The sequence below is a fragment of the Rhinichthys klamathensis genome, unplaced genomic scaffold (assembly GCF_029890125.1).
Source record: "Rhinichthys klamathensis goyatoka isolate OS25496 unplaced genomic scaffold, OSU_Roscu_1.1 h1tg000501l_1, whole genome shotgun sequence".
NCBI classification, from domain to species: Eukaryota; Metazoa; Chordata; class Actinopteri; order Cypriniformes; family Leuciscidae; genus Rhinichthys; species Rhinichthys klamathensis.
In genome coordinates, this window is record NW_026606982.1 from 450,004 (window position 1) to 473,655 (window position 23,652).

The 23,652-nt window shown below is 43.0% G+C and overlaps 2 protein-coding genes across 2 annotated transcripts; both read left to right on the plus strand.

Annotated features, from left to right (window-relative positions):
* The first annotated feature begins 10,875 nt into the window (after window positions 1-10,875).
* On the plus strand, window positions 10,876-16,706 carry dlb (deltaB). The gene is made up of 7 exons (XM_056237795.1): window positions 10,876-11,286; window positions 11,465-11,704; window positions 12,080-12,146; window positions 12,293-12,550; window positions 12,966-13,327; window positions 13,692-13,908; window positions 15,055-16,706. Exons 1-7 carry the CDS (start codon window positions 11,236-11,238, stop codon window positions 15,705-15,707), a joined length of 1,848 nt encoding a protein of 615 aa, XP_056093770.1. The 5' UTR covers window positions 10,876-11,235; the 3' UTR covers window positions 15,708-16,706.
* A 2,384-nt stretch (window positions 16,707-19,090) lies between these two features.
* ppp1r14aa (protein phosphatase 1, regulatory (inhibitor) subunit 14Aa) lies at window positions 19,091-23,083 on the plus strand. Its single transcript, XM_056237804.1, has 4 exons — window positions 19,091-19,300; window positions 20,797-20,871; window positions 21,610-21,642; window positions 22,488-23,083. The coding sequence occupies exons 1-4, from the start codon at window positions 19,121-19,123 to the stop codon at window positions 22,650-22,652; spliced, it is 453 nt and encodes a 150-aa protein (XP_056093779.1). The 5' UTR covers window positions 19,091-19,120; the 3' UTR covers window positions 22,653-23,083.
* The last annotated feature ends 569 nt before the right edge of the window (window positions 23,084-23,652 follow it).

Here is a 23,652-nt window from a genome sequence, read left to right on the forward strand (position 1 = left end):
AATCCGTCGAAATCGAGGCACCAATCAGAAACGTTGGGGTGGGCTTTACACGATGATGACAGCGCTGGGATTTTGTAGCCTACATTACAAAGATGGATGCCGCCGTCGAACATCACTCGTTCGAATCAGCTATCGCGTCTGTTTTAAGCGATTTGAACGTTTCCTTTTAGTTAAAAACCGAGCAAAGAACAACACTCGGAGATGTTTCTCCGCCGCTCTGCATACGTCATCTCCTTCATCGCTCTGATTGGTTTTAGGTCTATCCGCGATGTCCGTTGGTGACGCCCCTCTGGAAATTATTTGTCTATGACGCTTTGCCAGACCATAACTCAGTTACAACTGAGAATGGTCTGGTTTTAACCAGGCTAGAACCAGGCCAGACTCAAAAGCGAATCTCCCATGAGGACTTACACTGACCACAAGACCAATGCTCTGTTTTAATGTGTTTTCCAGTGTGATCTGTTTCTGTGAGATTATTGCTGTCATTTTCACATTAACGTAGCAGCTGCACACACATACACACCCACAGCAGCTCCGATCCTACACACATTAACATAGTTTGACCTTCAGGCAGAGGTCTGTACTTTCCTCAAGGCCAGCTGATTTTGGACGCGTGTGTATATGCATGTGTGTGTGTGTGTAAGACTGGTCTGCCGTCCCAAAGGGCTCAAGGCTCAACAGATGCAGTTAGAGAGTGTGTGTCCTCGGGATGCTGGTCCGGTGTGGGTCACTAATGTAGGCAGATGAACTGTGTGTGTGTGTCCTATGGGACTGGTCTCCAGGGCGAGCAGATGTCATGACGTGTGTGGAAATCCTGGGTCGGGTGTCATCTATATAGGCTCGAATAAGGATATGGCGATGTGAGTAAATGAATGTGTGCAGCAGTTGTGTACAGTCAAATACCTAAAGTCTGACAAGACATCAGTCTGTTTATTTGTATGAATGTGCAAGCTCATTTTGTTTGTGAAAGGTTTTCATTAACTGTAATTAATAAAAGAAATCATCTTAATTGAGATGGAAACAATAGTGCTTGTCTTGAGCTACTGGACAATGACTAAATGTCTGAGAGGAAAGTCTTTATGTATGTCCCTTTTTGGAGGCCTGTTTGATTGCACATATGTGAGATTTTAGGTGTCTGGGTGTGGGGTCATAAATATGTATATGCATGTGGAGTGAAGGGTGTTCTAGGGTTCCCATGCTCCTGCCACGCTTGTGTCCCACCTCAAGGGACCACCATCCCCCAACACCCATGTTACAAGACACAAATCAGTCATTGCCCATCTGCATCAGCAACACACAGACAATGAGTCAACACACTCACACATGCAATAATTCACTGCAAACACACAACCATATAAACAAGATTAACAGATACCTTACTATTAAATTAGGTTTAAGAAAAATTTGCATTATGATATATTCACTGTTTCGATTCACTTTTGATTAGTCACTGTTTCTTGAGACATATGACAAAACATGCCCCACAATTACTTGCCATTAATTATAAAACGGCAACATTTGCATGGTGAAAATAATCAGAAATGATCACTAATACTATAAACACAGATTTACTTTACTTAACACAGATTTACTCATTATTTGATCAAAATTGTGACATTTTCACTCACTATCCTCACCTGTCCTTAGACCAGAGACTACACATTGATTAAAACATGTTAAACTTAAGAGAAACAGAAGTGTAAATATATCAAATTAAAATGGTACATAATATAATATAGGTACTATAGGTAAAAAATACTACTATGTCATGACAAAATAAAGAGGAAAATAAATACAGTATATCAATTTCACAGGTGTTCCTTAACTTCTTACTGCCAAACATTTATGAAAGCAGTCAGGCAATATCATAGACAGTCACATCCAGAAGGTCCTTTTTTCATATATTTTTTTCATATATTTAACTGCCTCGGGTCAAGCAAGGTGATACAGACTCCGTTAAAGGGATACTTAACCCAAAATTTTCAATTCTGTCATCATTTACTCATAGTGGTGTCGATTCATACCTGCATGATTTTTCTTCTGCTGAACACAAAAAGAAGATATTTTGAATAATGTATAGGGAACCAAACAGTATTGGTGACCATTGACTTCCATTAGGCATAAAAAACAAACAAATAACAAGAAACAACTCAAGGGTGAGTAAATGAGTAATGACCATAGAGTTTTCATTTTTAGGTGAACTATCCCTTTAAGTTTCAAGAATTGTTTTTAAATTGGAATAGTAGGCCTAACTGTTAAACAAAACTTTTCTCATTTCACTGTTGTCTGAAGAAAGTGTTTACTGTTTTATTGCCTTCTTTACCTTCTTCAGCTACATGTGAATGCTATATTGAGATTTTCTCTTTATATAAGTGCTTCTCTTTCTCTCTCTGTGCAGATGTCAGGGCTCTCAAAAACCCAAATCTAGCTAACAGCCTTTAGCCCAGACCATGCTTTTAACTGAAGCTTAACTTGTTAGCACTCGCAAAGCTTTCGTTTAAGGATTAAACCATCTTGCATGCCATAGCCACAACAGTTTCTAATGAATTTTTTGTTGTTTTTAGTTGTTTTACTGTGGTTAAAAAAACACACTAAATGAATACTTTTGTATGCTTTTTCAGCACATATGTTCTCTTACGAGAGGTTCTCTCGTATTGCGTAAGCTAGCTTACGCTGCGGGAAAGATTCATCTTTGCTGAGATATTGAAGCCAAAAAATTATTTCATAATTTGTATCCATTGACAACGCAGTTCCTCTGTGGCAGACCTAGAGCAGGCTAGCTAGCAGCTCATTGGTTCGCTCAGAGAGAACTGCTTAAGCCTATGGGAGAGCGGGGCTGAACCCGCTTCCAATGAGAGGCGCCCGCGCGCTCATTGCGTCATGGCCCGCCAGAATGGGCGTGGCTATGGTGTATATAACAGTCTCTCCCAGGCTTATGTTGATTCATTTCATCTTCAGCAAGCTGCACGCTTCTGCTGTCCTGAGAAAAGCCGTCGCCGTCGAGAAGGCATCACTCTAGCGAGCTCCCGGACCCTGAAGAAGCCGGCCGTCTTCGCCACCTTCAGCCGCCCTGCAAGCTAGCGCCATCCGACGACTGTATCCTTCTCTTTTCTCTATATATATCTAAAAGAGCCGAGCGTCTTTTTAAAGATGTCTCGTTTTTCCTGCGGCTCTTGCCGCGCTCCTCTCGAGGACGGAGACCGCCATGTCATCTGCGCTCTCTGCCTGGGACTCGAGCACGCAGAACTCGCCCTCGCGGATGGAGGATGCGACTTCTGTGAGAGCCTGCCATTGTCGTCCCTGCGGGCACGACTTCTGGCAGCAAAATCCGCTCCCGCGCCGCCTCCCTCTTCGCCGCGTAAGAAGAAACGCCGCTCCCAGAGGCTGCCGGAGCCCCCTGCGGAACCATGCGGGCCGCCGCCGCCGCTTCCCGCTTCCCGCTCTCCCTCCCCGCCCCTGCCGGACATACAGTTGCCGCCGAGTGGCCGCTCTGTCGCTTCCGATGACGCCGCGGAGGAGAAGGATTCCTGTTCACTGCTCGCATCAGACAGTGAAGAATGGTCATCTCTCGGATCCACGAGAGAATCGGCGGGGATCCGCGCCGGGATAGAGGAGGAACTAATGCGCCTCCTCTCACAGGCCGTCGAACGCCTCGGTCTCGAGTGGTCTCCTCCACCCGAGCAGGCCCCGAACCGGATGGACGGCAGCTTTTTTCATCGGCGCTCGACCCCCGCGTGCAACCGGGCCGCCCCATTCCTGCCTGAACTTCACACAGAGCTGACGAAGTCCTGGAATGCCCCGCTCTCGGCTAGAAACCGCTCCGATATATCCGCCTCACTGCGCTCGGTGGACGGAGCCGCCGAAAAAGGTTACTCAGCCATGCCGCCCGTTGAGGACTTGGTCGCCGCACACCTCTGCCCGCCCTCTGCTAGATGGCGCTCTTCCCCCACGCTTCCTTCGAAAGCTTGCAGAGCGACCTCGAGCTTTCATGCTCGCGCCTACGCCGCCGCCGGTCAGGCCGCCGCAGCGCTACATTCTATGTCTGTCCTCCAAGTATTACAGAGCGATATTCTCCGTGAGTGGGCCGAAAGCGGTAGAAACCCCTCCCCCGCTGTCACGGATCTGAGAAGTGCTACGGATCTCGCCCTTCGCGCCACTAAAGCCGCCGCACAAGCTCTGGGGAGATGCATGGCCAGCCTTTGTGTAGCCGAGAGACACTTATGGCTCACGCTCGCCGACATGGGAGATTCTGAGCGCGCCGCGTTTCTTAACGCGCCCCTCTCCCCGACGGGCCTTTTTGGATCTGCTGTCACGGGAATCGTCGATCGCTTTTCCGAGGTCCAGAAAGCTACTCAGGCGATGAATTTGTTTCTGCCCCGCCGCGCTAGCTCTTCCGCGGGCCGCTCTCGCGAGCCTCCTGCCAGAGCTCCACCACAGCGCCCCCCTCCGCAGACTCAAACAGCCCAGCGCAGACAGGGCGGCCGCCCTCGCTCTCGCTCTGACAGCCGCCGCAGACCGCCGCCCCCACGGGGCCCGCGACCCAAGATCACGCTGAAGCCTGATCGATCATCAGAAGTCTGCCTAGCAAAGTTAAGAAAACGACGGTGCTCTCCCGCTACGGCCGGACTGCCGTCAAAGCTTCGCCCTCTGCCAGTCCCCGTTGTTTCGCCGACTGCTGTAGTGTTGACCGCCACAAACAAGCCGGTGTCCCAGCCCGCTTGCGAGCGACAAAAAGCCGTTTTTACGGCTACCCAGAGAAATCTCAAAAAGAGAAAATTTGCCAGTTGTGTAGAAAATGTGCCCACAATCATGTGCTCACCCATACACACAAGCATAACATATCCCGTGTCTCTATCAGAGCCCCATCACATGAAACGGGCACAGCCCGCTCTAATATCAGAGAACATAAACACGCCCACGAGCTCGTGCGCGTGTCCCCTCTCTGCTCGCTCTGTTTCACGGCCCATAGACTCCTCTCTGAGTGCAAATCCCGTTGCCACACACATTCAAAGCGCGCACACACACTGTGTCCAGCCCGCTATGTGCAGCAATCAGGGCGATATAGCCATTCGGCCACTAGCCGCATGCTCCAAAGCGTGGGAAGCCATTCCAGGCATTTCCCCGTGGGTGCTAAGCATTATAAAGAACGGCTATCTGCTACAGTTTCGCCGCCGCCCGCCTCGTGCGCGCGCGCGGCTCGAATCTACTGTCAGCCCGCTGGCCGCCGGCACGCTCCGCTCAGAAATTGCGACGCTGTTGCAAAAGGGCGCCATAGAGAGAGTCCCACCATCTATGACCGAGTCAGGGTTTTACGGCCGTTATTTTCTGGTTCCCAAGAAAGACGGCGGCCTCAGACCGATTTTAGATCTCAGGTCTTTGAACAAAGTGCTCATGAAGAGACCGTTCAAGATGCTCACTACCAGGAAACTCCTCGCGCAGGTGCGCCAGGGGGAATGGTTCATCTCTCTAGACCTGAAAGACGCCTATTTTCAGATCCAGATAAATCCCCGTCACAGGCCATTCTTACGTTTCGCCTTCGAGGGTCATGTTTATCAATACGCCGTTCTCCCGTTCGGCTTATCCCTGGCGCCCCGCACATTCACGAAGTGCATGGATACGGCGCTCGCCCCCCTGCGGAGCCAGGGGCTGCGCATATTGAATTATCTGGACGACTGGCTGATTTTGGCCCAATCACAGACGGAGCTTCTGTCGCACCGCGCAGTTCTCCTCGACCATCTGAAAACGCTGGGCCTCTCTGTCAACTGGTCAAAGAGCTCCCTTCAACCCAGTCAATCGATTTCCTTTCTAGGAATAGATTTGAACTCGGTCACGATGACGGCTCGCCTGTCTACACAGCGCGCGCGCAGTATACAGCGACTGGCCGCCTCGTTTCAGATGGGCACCCGCACACCTCTGAAAACTTTTCAGAGGATGCTGGGTTACATGGCCTCAGCCTCCGCTGTGCTTCAGCTGGGCCTTCTGCACATGCGTCCGCTTCAGCTTTGGTTAAACAGCCGTGTACCCCACCGCGCGTGGAACACGGGCCGCCAGCTGATCAGAGTTACGCAGACATGTCTCACGGCGCTGCAGCCATGGACAGTAGCAGAATGGTTTCGACAGGGCGTCACGATGGGGACCTTTTCCCGCCGAAAAGTCATCTCGACAGATGCATCCAACACGGGTTGGGGTGCAGTCTGCGAGGGCTCACCGGCCTTCGGCCATTGGTCGACACAGGAAAGCCCCTTACACATAAACTGTCTGGAAATGCTTGCGGTCGAGAACGCGCTTTCGCGCTTCCTCCCGCTCATTCGGGGACACCACGTCCTGATCCGTTCGGACAACATGGCTGTGGTCTCCTATCTCAACCGTCAGGGCGGTGTCAGGTCCAGGAATCTCTTCCTACTGACACACCGCATTTTAGTTTGGTCTCAGAGCCGCCTGCTCTCGCTCAGAGCGACGCATGTGCCGGGCCATCTGAACGACGGTCCAGACATACTGTCCAGGAACCTCATCTCCTCAGGAGAATGGTCCCTGAACACACAAACGGTCCAAATACTGTGGCGGCTATTCGGCAGAGCAGAGGTGGACCTCTTCGCGTCAGAAGAGAACGCTCACTGCCCAATATTTTTCTCAAGGAGCGAGGACGCGCTAGCCCAGGAATGGCCTCGCCGCCCGCTCTATGCATTCCCTCCGATCGCTCTGCTACCACAGGTAATTCAGAGGATCAGGGACACACGGCACTCGGTGCTCCTCATAGCCCCGCGTTGGGAGAGTCAGAATTGGGTTCCGGAGCTCACTCCGCTGTCACAGACAGCCCCGTGGCCCATCCCAGTCAGAGCAGATCTCCTCTCTCAAGCTCGCAGCACGATCTGGCACCCCCATCCACGGCGCTGGGCGCTACATGCATGGGTGATCAACGACTATTCGTCGATTTGCCAGAAGGAGTAAGAAACACTATCATACAGGCTAGAGCACCTTCCACGAGAAGGCTCTATGCGTCTAAATGGTCTGTGTTCTCAAAATGGTGCACCGACAAACATCTGGACCCACGGTCATGCGAGGTGCCGTCTTTGCTTGTTTTCCTTCAAGAGATGCTGGACAAGGGCAGGTCCCCCTCCACTCTCAAGGTTTACGTGGCAGCCGTCGCGGCGTTCTCTGAACCCCGACGCGCTCAGTCCCTGGGCAAAGACGAGTTAGTCATCCGCTTCCTCAGGGGAGCTAAGAGGATGAACCCTCCGCGCCCCCCTTCGGTTCTTATCTGGGATCTTTCTATAGTTCTCGAAGCTATGAAAGCACCCCCGTTCGAACCGCTCGAGTCTGTGGACCTAAAATACCTCTCGCTCAAAACCGTTTTTCTGACGGCTCTGTCCTCAGTAAAACGCGTGGGGGATCTTCACGCGCTCTCATCCAGCGCCGCGTGTCTCGAGTTTGGACCGAATGATTCTGTTGTCATTCTCAAACCTAGACATTGCTATGTCCCGAAGGCGATTGGTACCCCGTTCAGGGCTCAGATTATTTCCCTATCGGCTCTGCCTTCATCCGATAGTGAGCGCGACGCCAATCTCCTCTGCCCGGTGCGGGCTCTGAGATTGTACACTAAGCGCGCTGCCGCGTTCAGACGCGCTGAGCAGCTTTTCGTGTCGTTTGGGGGGCGCACCAAAGGTCTGGCCGCCTCTAAACAGACACTGTCTAGATGGATAGTAGACGCTATCGCCTCTGCTTACGCATCTAAATGCCTGCCCTGCCCTCTGGGCATCAGGGCGCACTCCACTAGAGGCATGGCCTCATCGTGGGCATGGTCCTGTGGAATTTCCATTCATGACATTTGTGTGGCCGCGGGATGGGCCTCCCCGTCCACTTTTGTCAGATTTTACAACTTGGAAGTTCCCGCCTTGCAGGCAAAATTACTAGCTGTCTAACGACCAGCTCCCTAAGAAGCTGCATTACTGGGAGTCCCTCACACAACCGGTTCGCCCCTTGTGCTCTCCTTAAATGCTTATACACTTCATGTGCCCGCTCTGCCGGCCTCATACATGCTTATGTATACACTTCATGTGCCCGCTCTGCCGGCCTCATAATACATTCACTCCACGTTAAAAATCCCCCGGTATCACCCTGGGATTCATGAGTGGATTCATAGCGCGCACGGCGTTGACCAGGTGTTCCCGCAGCGTAAGCTAGCTTACGCAATACGAGAGAACCTCTCGTAAGAGAACGAATCGGTTACCTAACGTAACCTCGGTTCTCTCTAGAAGAGGGAACGAATTGCGTTCCCAGCCGTGCTTGCGCTACTAGCGTTTCGCTTCACGCTGAAATAAATCAACATATAAGCCTGGGAGAGACTGTTATATACACCATAGCCACGCCCATTCTGGCGGGCCATGACGCAATGAGCGCGCGGGCGCCTCTCACTGGAAGCGGGTTCAGCCCCGCTCTCCCATAGGCTTAAGCAGTTCTCTCTGAGCGAACCAATGAGCTGCTAGCTAGCCTGCTCTAGGTCTGCCGCAGAGGAACTGCGTTGTCAATGGATACAAATTATGAAATAATTTTTTGGCTTCAATATCTCAGCAAAGATGAATCTTTCCCGCAGCGTAAGCTAGCTTACGCAATACTCGTTCCCTCTTCTAGAGAGAACCGAGATTACGTTAGGTAACCGATTCGTTTTATCTACAGTGACTGACAGCACATTATGTGCATGGGAAGGTATTTAATTGTTGAATTGCTCTTTTACTTATGTTTTTGCTCATCGACAACAGCTTGAGGTTAAAGTATACTTCAAGTTAGATACTCCGTTCCTTGACCATATAGGCTACTGAAACGTGTGTTGTATCAAGTGCAGAATAGCATTGACATGACCATGTCTCAAGCTTGCATGCAACTATGCTTAGTTGTTTTTTTCCTCGGTCATCTGTCCTCTTACCCACAACAAGAGTTTATCTCTGTCAATACAGATGTAGAACACATTGTGTGGCATAAAATATGTCTTTGTCCCCAGCATCACTGACAGGAATCATAGTTATCAAAGAATCAGCTGGTTTAATGAAGTGATTTTGTTAGCTTACAGTGTCAAGTAGCTACTAATATTTCCTGACTGTTGTCTTGACACACTTTCTAGATTTATTTACACTGCGGTCTTGGAGACAATATTTATGAGGTATTCTAAAGGACATTATAAGTGATGCATTGTGGTTATGGCTTAATGAAAGGATTCTGAGGCACGCGTCACTCATTAGCATAACAACAGCTCTTGAGCGAGACCGACCACAAAAGCACACAACCACACGTCACAACTTCTGCTCTTCTCGTGAATAAATTGATATAAAAAAAGAAAATTCCATTCAGTTCGCATAACACTGAATTACATAAGCCTGTAGGTACATTATTATTTACTATTCGATGTTCATTTATTTTATATTAATCACGTATAGACCTAATAGGCCTACTTTGGAAAATATTTTAAAGGCATGTAATAAAAGATTAGGCTATGAGGCCTACGTTAGGCTATATGAGTGGAACGGCTGCAAGTGTTTTACCGACCGCAACAGATGCCGGTTGGGTGAGTTCGGGCGGTTTGTGGTGGACAATAAGTGACCATGTGCCGCATGTTAACATACAGCTGTTGGAGTTGACCCACACAAAAGCGTCATCATGATATTTCCCCACCCATCCTCCAGACAGAGCAGCCTGCGCGTCTCTGCATACTGCACAACAAAAGACACACACTACACACACACACACATTAATATATAGGTGTATAATGATTTTTATAGCCTATACTGTACAAACTGTATAGGCCTAGCCTATTCTATCTCCTAACCCTAAATACCCCTAAACATACCCATCACAGAAACTTTCATCATTTTTACTTATGATTTTAGACTATGATTTATAATTTGTGCACCAAAAAAAAATCACCATAAGCATAAGGTCAAAATGTCTTCTATTAATATCCTTAGTCTGGTCCCTATAACGTATTTAGTAGGCCTACACACACACACGCACACTTTTGACTGACACAAACAAACAAACAAACAAACAAACAAACAAACAAACAAACAAACAAACAAACAAACAAACACGTATGGCCTCCCACTGCCCGCACGCGACAGATCGACCACACAGCCCAAGGTTGTGTGTGTGTGTGTGTGTATGAATGTGTTTGGGTGCAGAGGAAATAATTAAAAACTGAAACGTGCGCTCGATGTAAAAGTAGGCTACACTATACTGGTGGAAACAACAGTAATTGGAAAAATATATATTTTTACTAAATGGCATAATATATTTTTAATAAAACATAAACAAATGTTATTTTATGTTTAATGTAGGCTATATATCGGCTATTGATAAAAAAAAAAAAAAAATTGCCTAATAAGAAAACTTTTTTTTTCAATGTCAAAATATTTGCAGAGATTTAGGACTTTTGTCCTATAAGTTACTTTCACACAAACTTCCTCACTGCTCGCATTATGAAGGATGTAAGGATTCTCCTTAAAAAGGTAATATTGCCCCGCATATAATTTTTGGTTTAACGAAAAGGCTAATTGAACCGTGTAAGTAGGCCTATATTTCTGTTTGCTTTTTGAAATTCCCGTTAATTATTCTAGCTGCTTGGACAAACAAGTAAAGTAAACAAATCAAATCTAAATCACTACAGATCACAGATGTTTTCATTTATAATTCAAGTAGTGCGAATAAATAAACATCCTGTTTGCTGAATTTACTTGTATTATTTCGCAAATATATATATATATATATATATATATATATATATATATATATATTTATCAAGTTTTCGTACTTGAGAACTCCTGTGCACATCTGCCCAACATCACTTTATTGAAAAATAATAAATGATATAGACAGCAGTGTGGCTAGCTTCAACCCTAACCCTTCAACTCCATCAACACAACTGCCACACGCAGCAGCAGATCAATTTAATCAGGCCAATATTATGGCATATGTCCCCTCTGACGTCACGTGAAGGGGGGCAAGACTTATATAACGGCGTCCATTCATCAAGATATTCAATGAAGTTATACCGCACGCGCAGAAGAACGGAGACGACGAGTGCGCTTTTCCTCTGAAGACACAGTGGACTTTCATGGACGTGCCAAAGATTTCTTACCAGGACATCTGACTGTTTTTTTTTCTTCTTCTGTAGCTCTAAACACTTTAAAGCTTCGGATGAAGATACGTGCGTTTTATTGTAATAAAGTTTAGGTTTAACTGAGCGAGATGGCGCATCTGTCTTTGTACTGTCTGCTGTCTGTGTCGCTTTTCCAGTTGGTAAGGAGCCAGTTGAAGGCTTTGCCTATACTTCATTCTTATTTTCATTTTCTCTTTAATGTGCCTTTATAGTATGAATATTTGTCTCCTAGGTAGTGCAGAATTGTTTATTGTTTTTTTTTTTAATTAAAATATGTAGAAGTCAGATATAGACTACGTTTTCTCTGTTCTTGAACAGGTGGTTTCATCGGGTGTATTTGAATTGAAAGTTCACTCGTTCAGTACGACACGGCGCTTGTGCAGGAGGACGCGAGACTGCAACATCTTTTTCAGGATTTGTCTCAAGCATTCTGAGGACGTCATCTCCGCCGAGCCTCCGTGCACCTTCGGAACCGGTCAGACGAGTGTCCTGCGAGCGGACCAGAGCTCTATAGCCAGCAGCGCAGCCATCCGGGTGCCTTTCCACTTCAAGTGGCCGGTAAAGTAACATCACACACGAGATTAACACTAGCAAACAATATTTCATTACTTCATTGTGTAATTATTAAGCTGATCTGAGAAAATAACTAAGACAAATGCTGCCTATACATTTGTTTTGCATTAGGCTACTGCAAAATTATTATTTTTATTCAGGTTCCCTTAAGTTTAACTAAACATTTAAATGTACATAAGTGCAAAAGACAAGACCATGCAAAAGTCTGAAAATGTAACAAATAGGGCTATAAGTAAAAAAGAAAAAAGAAAAGAGAAAAAAAGAAAATAAAAAAGAGAGAAAGACATAAAGATTGTTAGCTTCTCAGTTTGAGCGAAGAAAGTTTTCCTTGGATCTGGAATAACTTCTTGTTCTTTTCAGGGGACATTTTCTCTTATTATTGAGGCATGGAATGCAGAGTCTCCCAAAGAGCATCATGATTACACAGGTGAGTGGCCCTGTTTCAGAAACTCTGTATTCAAAACAAAGATACAGACATGATGCATTACTAAATTAAGAGTTTTTATTTATTTATTTAATTAACTAATTCACTGCTTTTTCAAGCTACAATTTTCCTTGAATTTTCCCCAACAGAGAATCAAAACAACCTGATCAGTCGTTTAGCAACACGAAGGCGTTTGGCGATTGGGGAAGACTGGTCTCAGGATGTTCATTTCGGCGATCAGAGCGAGCTCCGTTACTCGTATCACGTTTTCTGTGATGAGTTTTACTACGGCGAGGCGTGTTCGGATTACTGCCGTCCCCGTGATGACACGCTGGGACACTACACCTGCGATGAGAGCGGGAACAGGGAATGCCAAGAGGGATGGCAGGGAGACTACTGCTCCGATCGTGAGTAGCCTACAACCTATGTGTGTGTGAGTGTGTCAGATTGTCAGAGGTCTGTTCAGTCCTTTGGGATAGTATGTCTGGGTCCTAAAGAAGCAGTCCTATCTCTGTCTTGATCACTGTATTTATGTGCTAGTGTGTGTGTCTGATGGAAGTTGAGCTGCTCCTTCAGAGCTTCTGCACTTCTTTTGTTCAGCCTAACAAAGAAACCCAACAGATACATGCTAGAGGGTCGTTCTGTGTGTGTGTGTGTGTGTGTGTGCACGCTTGCCGTAGCTCAAAATACAAAAGGGTTCATTACCTCTGTCAGCTCACCAGCTGCTGGCCCCTACACTTAACACACCCATTCATCTGCCCTCTCCGGGGGGCGTGGTGTGTGTGTAGTGTGCTTACCCCCCTTCTCTGTCTCCCCCCACAGCCATCTGCTCTTCGGACTGCAGCGAGCGACACGGTTACTGCGAGTCACCCAGAGAGTGTAAGTGTCGTCTAGGATGGCAGGGGCCGTCCTGCAGCGAGTGTGTGCATTACCCAGGATGCCTGCATGGGACCTGCTCGCAGCCGTGGCAGTGTGTGTGTAAGGAGGGATGGGGAGGCCTCTTTTGTAACCAGGACCTCAACTACTGCACCAACCACAAACCCTGCGCTAATGGCGCCACCTGCACCAACACTGGACAGGGCAGCTACACTTGCACCTGCCGGCCAGGATATGGGGGCACAAACTGTGAGCTGGAGATTAACGAGTGTGACTGCAACCCCTGCAAGAATGGTGGCAGTTGTAACGTAAGTCTAAGGTCACTTATTAATATATCTATCTATCTATCTATCTATCTATCTATCTATCTATCTATCTATCTATCTATCTATCTATCTATCTATCTATCTATCTATCTATCTATCACATTTTACGTCACATGCAATTTGCAATATGCAGCATGTTACATTTTTGTTCAAAAACAAACATTTACACACTTAGCTTGGAGTTAATGCATTTTATTTCAAAAGACAATTAATATAGGCTAAATAAATAAATAACGGTAAAATCAATTTTTTCAAACTATTTGCATGTGATTTAGGATAAATAAATATGCTCAGATCAATGGATTGTGGAGATCAAAAATGATTTGACACCTATTTTTCCTTGCAGGATTTGGAGAACGATTACTCCTGCACATGTCCTCAGGGATTCTATGGGAAGAACTGTGAGATTATTGCGATGACGTGCGCTGATGACCCCTGCTTTAACGGAGGGACATGTGAGGAGAAATTCACCGGTGGCTACGTCTGCCGCTGCCCCCCAGCCTTTACCGGCTCCAACTGTGAGAAAAGACTGGACCGCTGCAGCCACAAACCATGTGCCAATGGTGAGTTTTTGTGTTGATTGAAAAAATGCAATAACAGAATTATGAACAAAACACCCGCATTTACCATTTACTAACCCTCATGTTAGATATCTTTCTTTTGTGGAACACAAAAGAATAAGTTTTGAAGAATGCTAATGCTGCTCATACAATGAAAGTGGATGGCAACTACAGCCTCTCATGCTTCAAAAAGTAAAAGCATATTAAAAAGATTTTTCTTTTTACATATGAGAAATCACATGACTAAAGGCCCTTGCACACTGAGTCCGAAATTCGCGTCCGAAATTTTCGCACGTTAAAAAATAAATACGACCTCACGTTATGTCAATCCAAAACTTTCGTTTGTCATAAAAAATAAATCGGATCGGGTTCGATTTTCTGCGTTTTTTGCATCCGTAGCAAGCAGTTTGAATGGTGTTTTGACAATTCAGAGCCACCGAATCACGAATACGAAAAAACGCATACGAAAATTTCGGACTCAGTGGGCAAGGGCCTTAAGTCTTCTGAACACAGAAGTTCTATGCATGGATTTTTTTTTTTTTTTTTACATTTAATAGGCTCTATGCACGATCGCTTCCGTGTTTTGTCTCAGCCCACCCAGTTACATCCGATGCTGCGTCGGAAGCCGTTTTTGCATTAGGTGGAGATAATGCCAAATTACACTCGCTGTTTACAAGAACTTCCAGTGGTTAACGTGAATGATGTTAACAATATTGTGAGGCAGTTAGCTGTCACACATAAGAGTAAGAAAGAAAAGGGCATAAATTATATATTTCGAGCTACATCGACAACTTTGCGGGTGAGTAATCTCTCATATCATGCGAAATCCGACTAGCGAATCAGTTTCTAAAATCGTTGTCTCGTTTCCGAGAAAATGAATTTTATTAAAGTTTGGCCGCTAGTACACTTCGCTATAGAACGCGCTATACGGAGGTAAAGACACTGGCTGAGATTCTACCGGAAATACGTCGGCAGCGTTCGTGCATACAGTCTATTCACTTGACAGCTGTGGTCACCATTCACTTTCATTGTATAGAAAAGAGCATAGTTCTCAACATTTTTATGCAACCACGCATGCATATGTGCTACTGTTACAGTTCCTCTCTTCTACACCTACTCATATGTAACCTCCTCTTTCTTTTGTTGTAGGTGGTGAGTGTGTAGATCTGGGTGCTAGTGCTCTGTGTCGCTGTCGCTCTGGTTTCACCGGCCCTCGCTGTGAGACAAACATTGACGACTGTGCCCGCTATCCATGTCAAAATGCCGGAACCTGCCAAGATGGCATTAATGACTACACCTGCACCTGTACTCTAGGTTTTATGGGTAAAAACTGCAGCCTCCGAGCAGACGCTTGTCTCATGAACCCATGCCTTAACGGGGGAACGTGCTACACACACTTCTCAGGGCCAGTGTGTCAGTGTGTGCCTGGGTTCATGGGTTCAACCTGTGAGTTTCCTGTGCAGGGAGGTCTGGAGATGATGGCCCCCCGGGTTGGGCGGACCTCGCCTTCAGCTGTGGCGGTGTCATGTGTGTTAGGTGTGCTGGCTGTGTTTTTGGGAGTGTGTGTGGGACTGGTGGTGATCAGGAGGAGGAGGCATAGACTGCGCAGACAGCAGCTGTGTGATTCTGTGTTTAATGATTTGGAGACAGTGAATAATTTCGACAGGCAGCACTATCCCTATGATCGAGACTTCAGTCAGGTGAAACCCAGCAACACTGAGAGCCGTATCTCATTGGCCGCCTCTCACACACTGCCTGCTGGGCAGGACTTCCTGTGGAGTGCTGGAGGAGGGCTTAGATGAGACACATCCACATGTACATGTGTGTAAATGCCCAAACACATGCATACACTGATGTAGACACATGAGCATATCCATGGACACACAAACTCATATGCAGGGATGAGAATTTGGATGTAGCACTTGCTTTTGTCTTAATTTTTATGAATGAATGAATGAATGAATGAAAGAATGAAGTATGTCTTAGCTGAATAAGGGATTGGACCTTTGCCATCTGTAAAGGTGGAAGACTGTAAACCAAAAACTAAAAGAAACAAACACTCACACTACTGTGTGCTGGGCTCTGTGAATCTGTTTCCATATGAAGACAGACACAAGTGCTGAAAGCTGAAACAGACTTAGAACTCTATATGAAGAGAACTCATATCTTTATACAAAGATAAAAAAAGTGAAAAATAGCTCTATACAAAGAGAACAAAGTAAGGAAATACCTCTATTGAAAGAGAACGAAGTCAGTTAAACTGAAGAGCATTGAAGTCAGGTGCTTTCTTGTCAAACTCTTGGCTCTGTATGAGACTGATGAAAACAATAACTTTTTTTTATTGCATAAGGGTGAGAGTATCGCCTTTGTTCATTTGTCAGGATGTTACCAGCAACAGGTTTAATAATAATAAAAAAAGGTATAAATAAGAGAAAGCAAAAAGAATACAGTCAGGAATATCAAACGATATTCGTAAGACCAAACGGGAAGATTTTGCTCCAGTTTTTTATTGTGTATTAAGCAGTGTGTTTTTTTCCTCGAATGATATGGGGAAATATGTGTCAGTGGTTCTTATGTTAAATTACATAAAATCAGATTTTCTTCAATGGGGTTTGTCTAATGAATGTTTATTTCTTTTGCCAGATGTTTCCTATTAATTTAAACCTAAGTTTACGCCTAAGTTTCTATTTTGCATTTTTGTACTTTTGCTTTCAATCATTGTCTTATCTTTGTAAAGATTTTATGTTAATTTATTTTGTATATGTGTTTGTTATTTTAATGAAATGAAGTAAATTATATGAGAAAAACACCTCATTTGTTCAATTCTATTCTTTCTACAATGTTTGATTAGTTTTTTAAATTGCTTACACACTTAAAGTGGTACTTGAGACACTCAGAGAAACCATTCAATCATGTACCTAATCTTCAGACCAAATCTGCAAAACTGCAAGCTTGCTGTACACTCAGTTTGCCATTGTTAAACAAACAGTTCTCTACATTAGACACATTATTCAAAACTAACAGCTCTTGTGTTTCATTTTGAAAACACAGCCATTCAAATGCCACAATCAATTACCAATTACTTACACCCAATGACACCCATTTCTGTTTATTCTGTACATATATACTGAATATACATACATGTTAAGTCAAGTCACCTTTATGCTTCATACAATACAACTTGTTTCAGTGCAGCTTCACATAACAAATTCTGCTGTAAAGCAGCTCTAACAAGCCAATAGTGTCATTATTCAGCTCAAGTCAGTTCAGAGTTGATTCACTCAATTCAATAACTGTAAAGTTAATCAATTGTGTATACATACTGTAGGCTATATACAGTGTATTTGTGCAAATACATGTAAGTGTGAGTGCTATGACAAACTCCTGTGCACTCCACTGCACACTGAACAAGCAAAAGACACATTTTCATATCTGTGCGTAGTTTGGCATGTAGGGTGAATGTAAAGTAAATAGTAAATGGTAAATGGACTGCATTTATAAAAAGTGGGACATTTTTTGTTAAACGAGCAATTTAGATGCCTAGATGTTTTTTTTCTTTTCTTTTCTTTTCTTTTCTTTTCTTTTCTTTTCTTTTCTTTTCTACTTTTGTTAACTTTAAGGTCCAGCTATAATATTTCAATTTGAATACAGTTGATATAATGTGTAATTTGAAAGGGATATACAATAAACATTTTGAGATCATGTGCACCAAACACATTTATTTTCAGGTAAAGTTGGCCAGCTGGTCTGTTAAAGTGGGCCATCGCTGATTTACCAAAAATTATCCTGTATCTTAATTAAAAAACACATGATTTAACACATAGTATCAAACAAACAACATTCAACAACATTCAAAACCAAAAGCATATAGCCTAGACTATGAGTAAAATTCATACTCAATGCATGTGCCAAATTCAAAACAACTGATAGAACATGTTGTGTTGACATTAAATTGGATGAAAACTGAATATCAGAATATTTAGAAATCAGTAAATGGATGAAAATGACCTCTACAAAATACTAAAAATGGGACTATAACACATGCAACAACAAATAGGCTTACAAAAATTGAATTAGAGGAACATTTAAAAATGTAACCATATTGTAAAACCTTTAGTAAAAATCTGTTTTCTCTCTAAACACTTTAAATTAACTTTGTCCATATTTAAAAGCTTTATATTCTGAATCTAAATTTTGCTCTTCTCATCCTTTCTTCACCCCACAGATTTGAAGAACTTAATGCCTCGTCTTATTTGCTGCTCTTTCTTTCCTTTCTTCCATATCTGACTTGAATTTCCTAATGACACACTTATTTCTGTTTTCTAAAAAAGTAGATTATACATATCATCTAACCAGTGAATGTCAATTTATTTAATACATTTGAGTATAATTACTGAAGATTAAAGGTTGCCCACTTTACCGGAATCCCACTAGCCCATCTAACACATTCAGACTGAATGCGTATGTAGATAAAGTGGACCGGAATCAGTCAAAGTGGGCCAGCAATACACCTTCTTCTACCTATACCCTTTGATATTTGCATTCGATGTACACCCTGAAGCACTATTTCCCAGAATCCAATGCGTAGAGAACCGAGTGCGCGTGAAAGTGCGGGAACGAGCGAGTTTAAACCAGAAATTACTTAACAGCTTACTTTCGGCTTAAACATTTATATCATGCTAGTTTTGCATCTGTGAGTGTGAGAGTGCACTATAGTGGATAGGGAGCTGTTTCGGACACAGCTGTCTCTTTGACTGAAGACCATTGTCATGCGCTGAAAGTGTAAAGTTTAGACTCATTGAGCACAGTACAATCAAACTGAAACGGCCCACTTTATCTGCATTCAACCTATGGTTAATCATTTGATGGGTTGTGTGCAGACTTTCTGTGCAAAAGCAGCATTTTTAGAAGAGTTAAAATAGTTTTGAATGAAGTGTTCGCTTTTGCAAGAGGTGTGTGATGTTTTGTGGTCTTTTAGAGAACTTGTGTGTAAGCAATTAAAAAACTGTAATATCACGTCATTTATTTTTTAAACTTTTCTTCTGGGGTTTACATACATTATATATTTGTTGTTACAACATTAAATGTAGGCCTACCCCATAAATCCACAAGCGTCTGACGTTACCTCCAATCAAGTTGAGAGCGCGCGCCACTCAGCGTCCAGCTTCTTCTGTCCACGCGCTCATAGACAAGCACAGCACAGGCGCATGCAAACATGGCTGAGGAGATACATATCGTTCATTCCCCGGATTCAGACACTGGTCCAGAGCACGGGATGAACATACATAAGCGTCAAGCGCGCGTTACAGTAAAATACAACCGCAAACAGCTTCAGAAAAGACTGGACGTGGAGAAATGGATCGATGAGGGGCTTGAGAGGCTGTACGAGGGCAAGGTGAGTGATCCATGCTCATCCTCATTCCTCACAGGTGCAGTGTTGACGCTGGGAACTACAGGTTGGTGAGTTCTGAAAAAATAAGTCGATTTTGATGGAAAAATGAACGAGGGCGCCGCACATGCATTTCCAAACTCTGCTGCCTCATGCGTTATTTTGAAATGTTTGACTGCGGAATGTGTAACAGTTCCTTCTCTAAGAAGTTGACCACAAACGTTTACACTCTACCCTCGATGTCAGTTTTAAAAAATGCATATTCACCTACTCTGTACTTTTAAATTCAGGTTTCTTATTGTAAACAGGTGTGTTGATTTTTGCATAGTTGAATGCAGTAGTGTATAGACAGTTAACTATTTTGTCCATAAACATGAATGTTTGGTTATTTTGCTTTTAAAAAGTGCCTGTAGACAGAAGAAGCACCAAAATAATAAGAATGAGACACTATGCATTTGAATAAATAATTCTGAAATATTTTACACCACTCAATGTAAATGAAAGGCTGCTTCTGCATTTAAATATTTTCATTTTGATTATGTTGACAACACAGTTCTGTTTTATCTGTCCGTATTTGCATTTTCCCAAATGAAAATGTTATGTTTCCATTTCACATTTTTGCATTTAGTAGACACTTTTTTATGCTACGCTACTTACAAGAGAAACAAAAGCAATTAATCAAAGATCCAACAAAATGTATATATATTTAAAGCCAGGTTTATTAGGTTGTATAAGGCAGATTATATGCAATTATCTCCTCATGCACCTTTAAATGGACTGAGAGGAGACATTGTTCATTGTTATAAACAACAGCCTTTGTTAATGTAAGTGTGTTGTGACAAAAGAATATTAGTTGGATAATGTTTGATAAGTATTAAGTTGTCTGTCCATAAAAGGTGAGGAGGAGCAGGCCTCTGGAGGTACTTAGGGAGGTTCTGCCTTTTCTCCCTCAATTACAGAGGGGGATAACTTGGTTTTATCGCTACCTTACATGGGCACCCCTGAGAAACCGTCTGCGGCAGCAACAGGCAGGAAGTTTAAACATAAGCTGTGTGTGTTGTGAGACGCAGACCCACAGTAAGAGACGACAGAGATGTCTCTCGGGAGTTGTGTTATGTGATCTGTTATCTCGATTTGTTCTTTTGCTTATGTGTACGCAAAAGTTTCCCACTGAAATTATGGAATGAGTGGAGATGTAATTAGGCAGTGGAGATGTGAAGTGGAATAAACAAATGAGGTTCAGTGCAGCGATGCCATAATTGTTCTATATGCTGTAATTGTTGGAGCTACATGTCTTACATTGGACTTGATGTCTATAATGTCAGATTTACAGTTTGGCCTGCCTATATGTTTTTAGCTTCTCATAGGCCTACTACTTTCTGCAGTGTTTTATATTTAAATTCTCATTCCTGTGTATTTTTTTTTTTAATATGTATTTCTGGAACAGTTAATGCTTTTAGCACCCTTACTAATAGTTTTTTGTGTGTGTGTTTATGTTGGAGGACATGCCAGAGGAAGTGAACATAGATGATTTGTTGGATCTCTCAAGTGATGAAGAGCGAACACACAAACTACAGGTCCAGTAATCCTCCTTTCTCACTCACACCACATCCTGTGCTTGTATGTCTAGCCATATTTACATTTATGAATTTAGCAGACGCTTTCAAAAGCAACTTATAAAACAGGAACAAAAGCAATTTGTTAAAGAGACAATAATATTCCTAATATACAATGCCATGTTTATTAGACAACTAGATTAGGAAGCAACTAGAGAAAAAATCTCGTACAAATGTCAGGTAAATAAAATGACCCTCTAGAGAAGAAGAAAATGCATTAGTAAGCATTTCTTAATATATTCCCCCGCCCCAATACATTAGTGCTCAAATACATTAACATTTTATTTTTTTAATTCTTCAAATTTTAAAGTTTGTATCTCACATGAAAATGACATGTAAAAGATAGGACCATTGACCTTGAGGTCTGTCTGCCATTTTAATTTTAGATGAAGATGGTGAGTGGATGCCAGAGCTTTTACACTATGTCCCTTGACCTAAGTATTTGCAGGGACTCCCTTTTTATAACATTTTTCTCAGAAATGAGAACTTTATAGACTCATTTGTCTGAATGCTCTACACAATATAGAACCATTTAAGGCTTTATATTCTCCACTGGTTGCACGCAAGTGCATGTTAATCAGTTGTTAATATAAGTATTACTGACTTTTTAGGCTCATCTAAATGAGTTGCATTTGGTTTGGTATTTTTTTTTTTTTTTAAAGATTAGAAATTATTAATTTGTTTTCATTTGTTTTACAGGTTCTTCTGCAAACCTGCACTAGGAACACTGAGGTACTTTCCTCAATCCTTCCATCTGTAAATCCTTCACTTTGTCATCATCTTTCTATCCTAACATATTTCTTGTTTCTTTTCAATTTTTTTGTCTACTCATCCTCATTACCCCTCTATGGACTTTTTCCTCATCCTCTGTTACTTTTCTTCTTCATCCCTCTTTCCTGCTCTCTCCCGCTCTCTCCCACTCTCTCTGAGGGACACTGCAGTGGCTGACACTCCCTTCCACTTGTTTCTCACAATGATCACTGTCAATGACTGATTTGTTCTCTCTTTCCCTTTGCCCCTATTGCTCTCTGTTAGTACAAAGCCATTCTTTCATCGGGGCTCTTTAACAATGTTCACTCTCAGCCTTTTGATTAGTATGTTTGTTACTGTGTGTGTGCTGAAGATTGTGTGCCTCTGGGTAAGCTAGTGTTGAAATGCTGACACATCATGGAGAATCAGTCGAGAGGAACGTGACACACACACACACACACACACACACACACACACACACACACACACACACACACACACACACACACACACACACACACACACACACACACACACACACACACACACACAACAAAACACTTTTAGCTACTAATGACTCTCGATAAAAAGTATTGCATTACTTATTAATAATTACTTTCTAAATCCCTTTATACCTTGTGTGTAGTTTATAGAAATTGTGTGTAAGCAATTAAAAAAAAATGTAATCACGTAATTTAAAAAAAAAATTTCTTCTGCGTTTTACATAAATTATATATATTTTTTCTAACAAAAAAACAAACATTTACATGCTTATGCACAAGTAGTATAAGTGTTTACAGTTAGATTATGTGTGTGTGTGTATTCAGGCCTTTATTGCTGAGCTGTTGCAGAAGCTGCATGGTCTCCACAAACAGGAAGAGTTGCAGAATGAAGGAATTGAGCATCCCTGTCTCCACACGTACCCTCATCACCATGGCAACATCCATCATCACAGAGGCAACCATCAACATCCAACACATCAGACACTGTGATTGTATCTGTTCTGGATTATTGCGGTCACTGGACTGAGCTCCCTAACACACTCAGGACACACATGCAACGTGCAGTATCCAACTAGTTTAGCAACTCGGTAACTGTAAGGTGTTTGTTTACAAACTCATAAGAGTGGTACATTTAATTGCTCAGTTGTCAAATTGCCATCACACTTGGTATGGTAAATATTTGCCGTAGCAATAATTTGTTTGCAGGGTTCTTTTTTGCTTGTTGACCGGGTTATGTTTGAACTAGCAGTATGCAAGTTTACTTGCATTTAAAGCTTAATCTGGTGACAAATGCAAATTCACAATAATATACTAACATGTTAACAATCACAGGAAAGTATGTCGTTGGACATACTAATTAAGTTTAATAGTGTTTATGATTTCATAAAATAAAAGTTTAATAAAAGTAACAATTATTTGAATATGTGTGTGGTGTTAATGGCAGGTGAACAGAGTATCACATTGATCTTAGCTGCGCTATAATGTATTGTCCACCAGAGGGAGAAGTAATACAGGAGATGTGCACTTTTCTCTGTATTTTACGTTAGTGCCTCTCATCTGAAGATACAGACTGAACAACTAGACCAACATGAGAGTAAGGCAGGTATTAAAGGGGGTGGCTTTTATTTATGTCTGTGTTTTTTCTTGTACAAGTCAGTGCAAAATTATAAAAAAAGATATACATATATATATATTTATTTATTTATTTTAGGTTATGCTAAAATGTCTGTGAAAAGTCTAAAGATTCTTAGCTATCCTGTTCATATTAGAATGTTCTAGTACAGTGGTTTTCAACCTTTTTAACTCCATGACCCCCTTTTGTCGAAGAAAATATTTGAAGGCCCTCCTGTCTAAACTGATATGTACCTCTGGTAATTCAGTTGTAATTAAAATATGATGCCAGTTAAACATTGTGCATTTTTATTTACCCCGGTTTCACAGACAAGGCTTAAGCCTAGTCCCAGACTAAAGTGAATTATTGAGCTGTTCT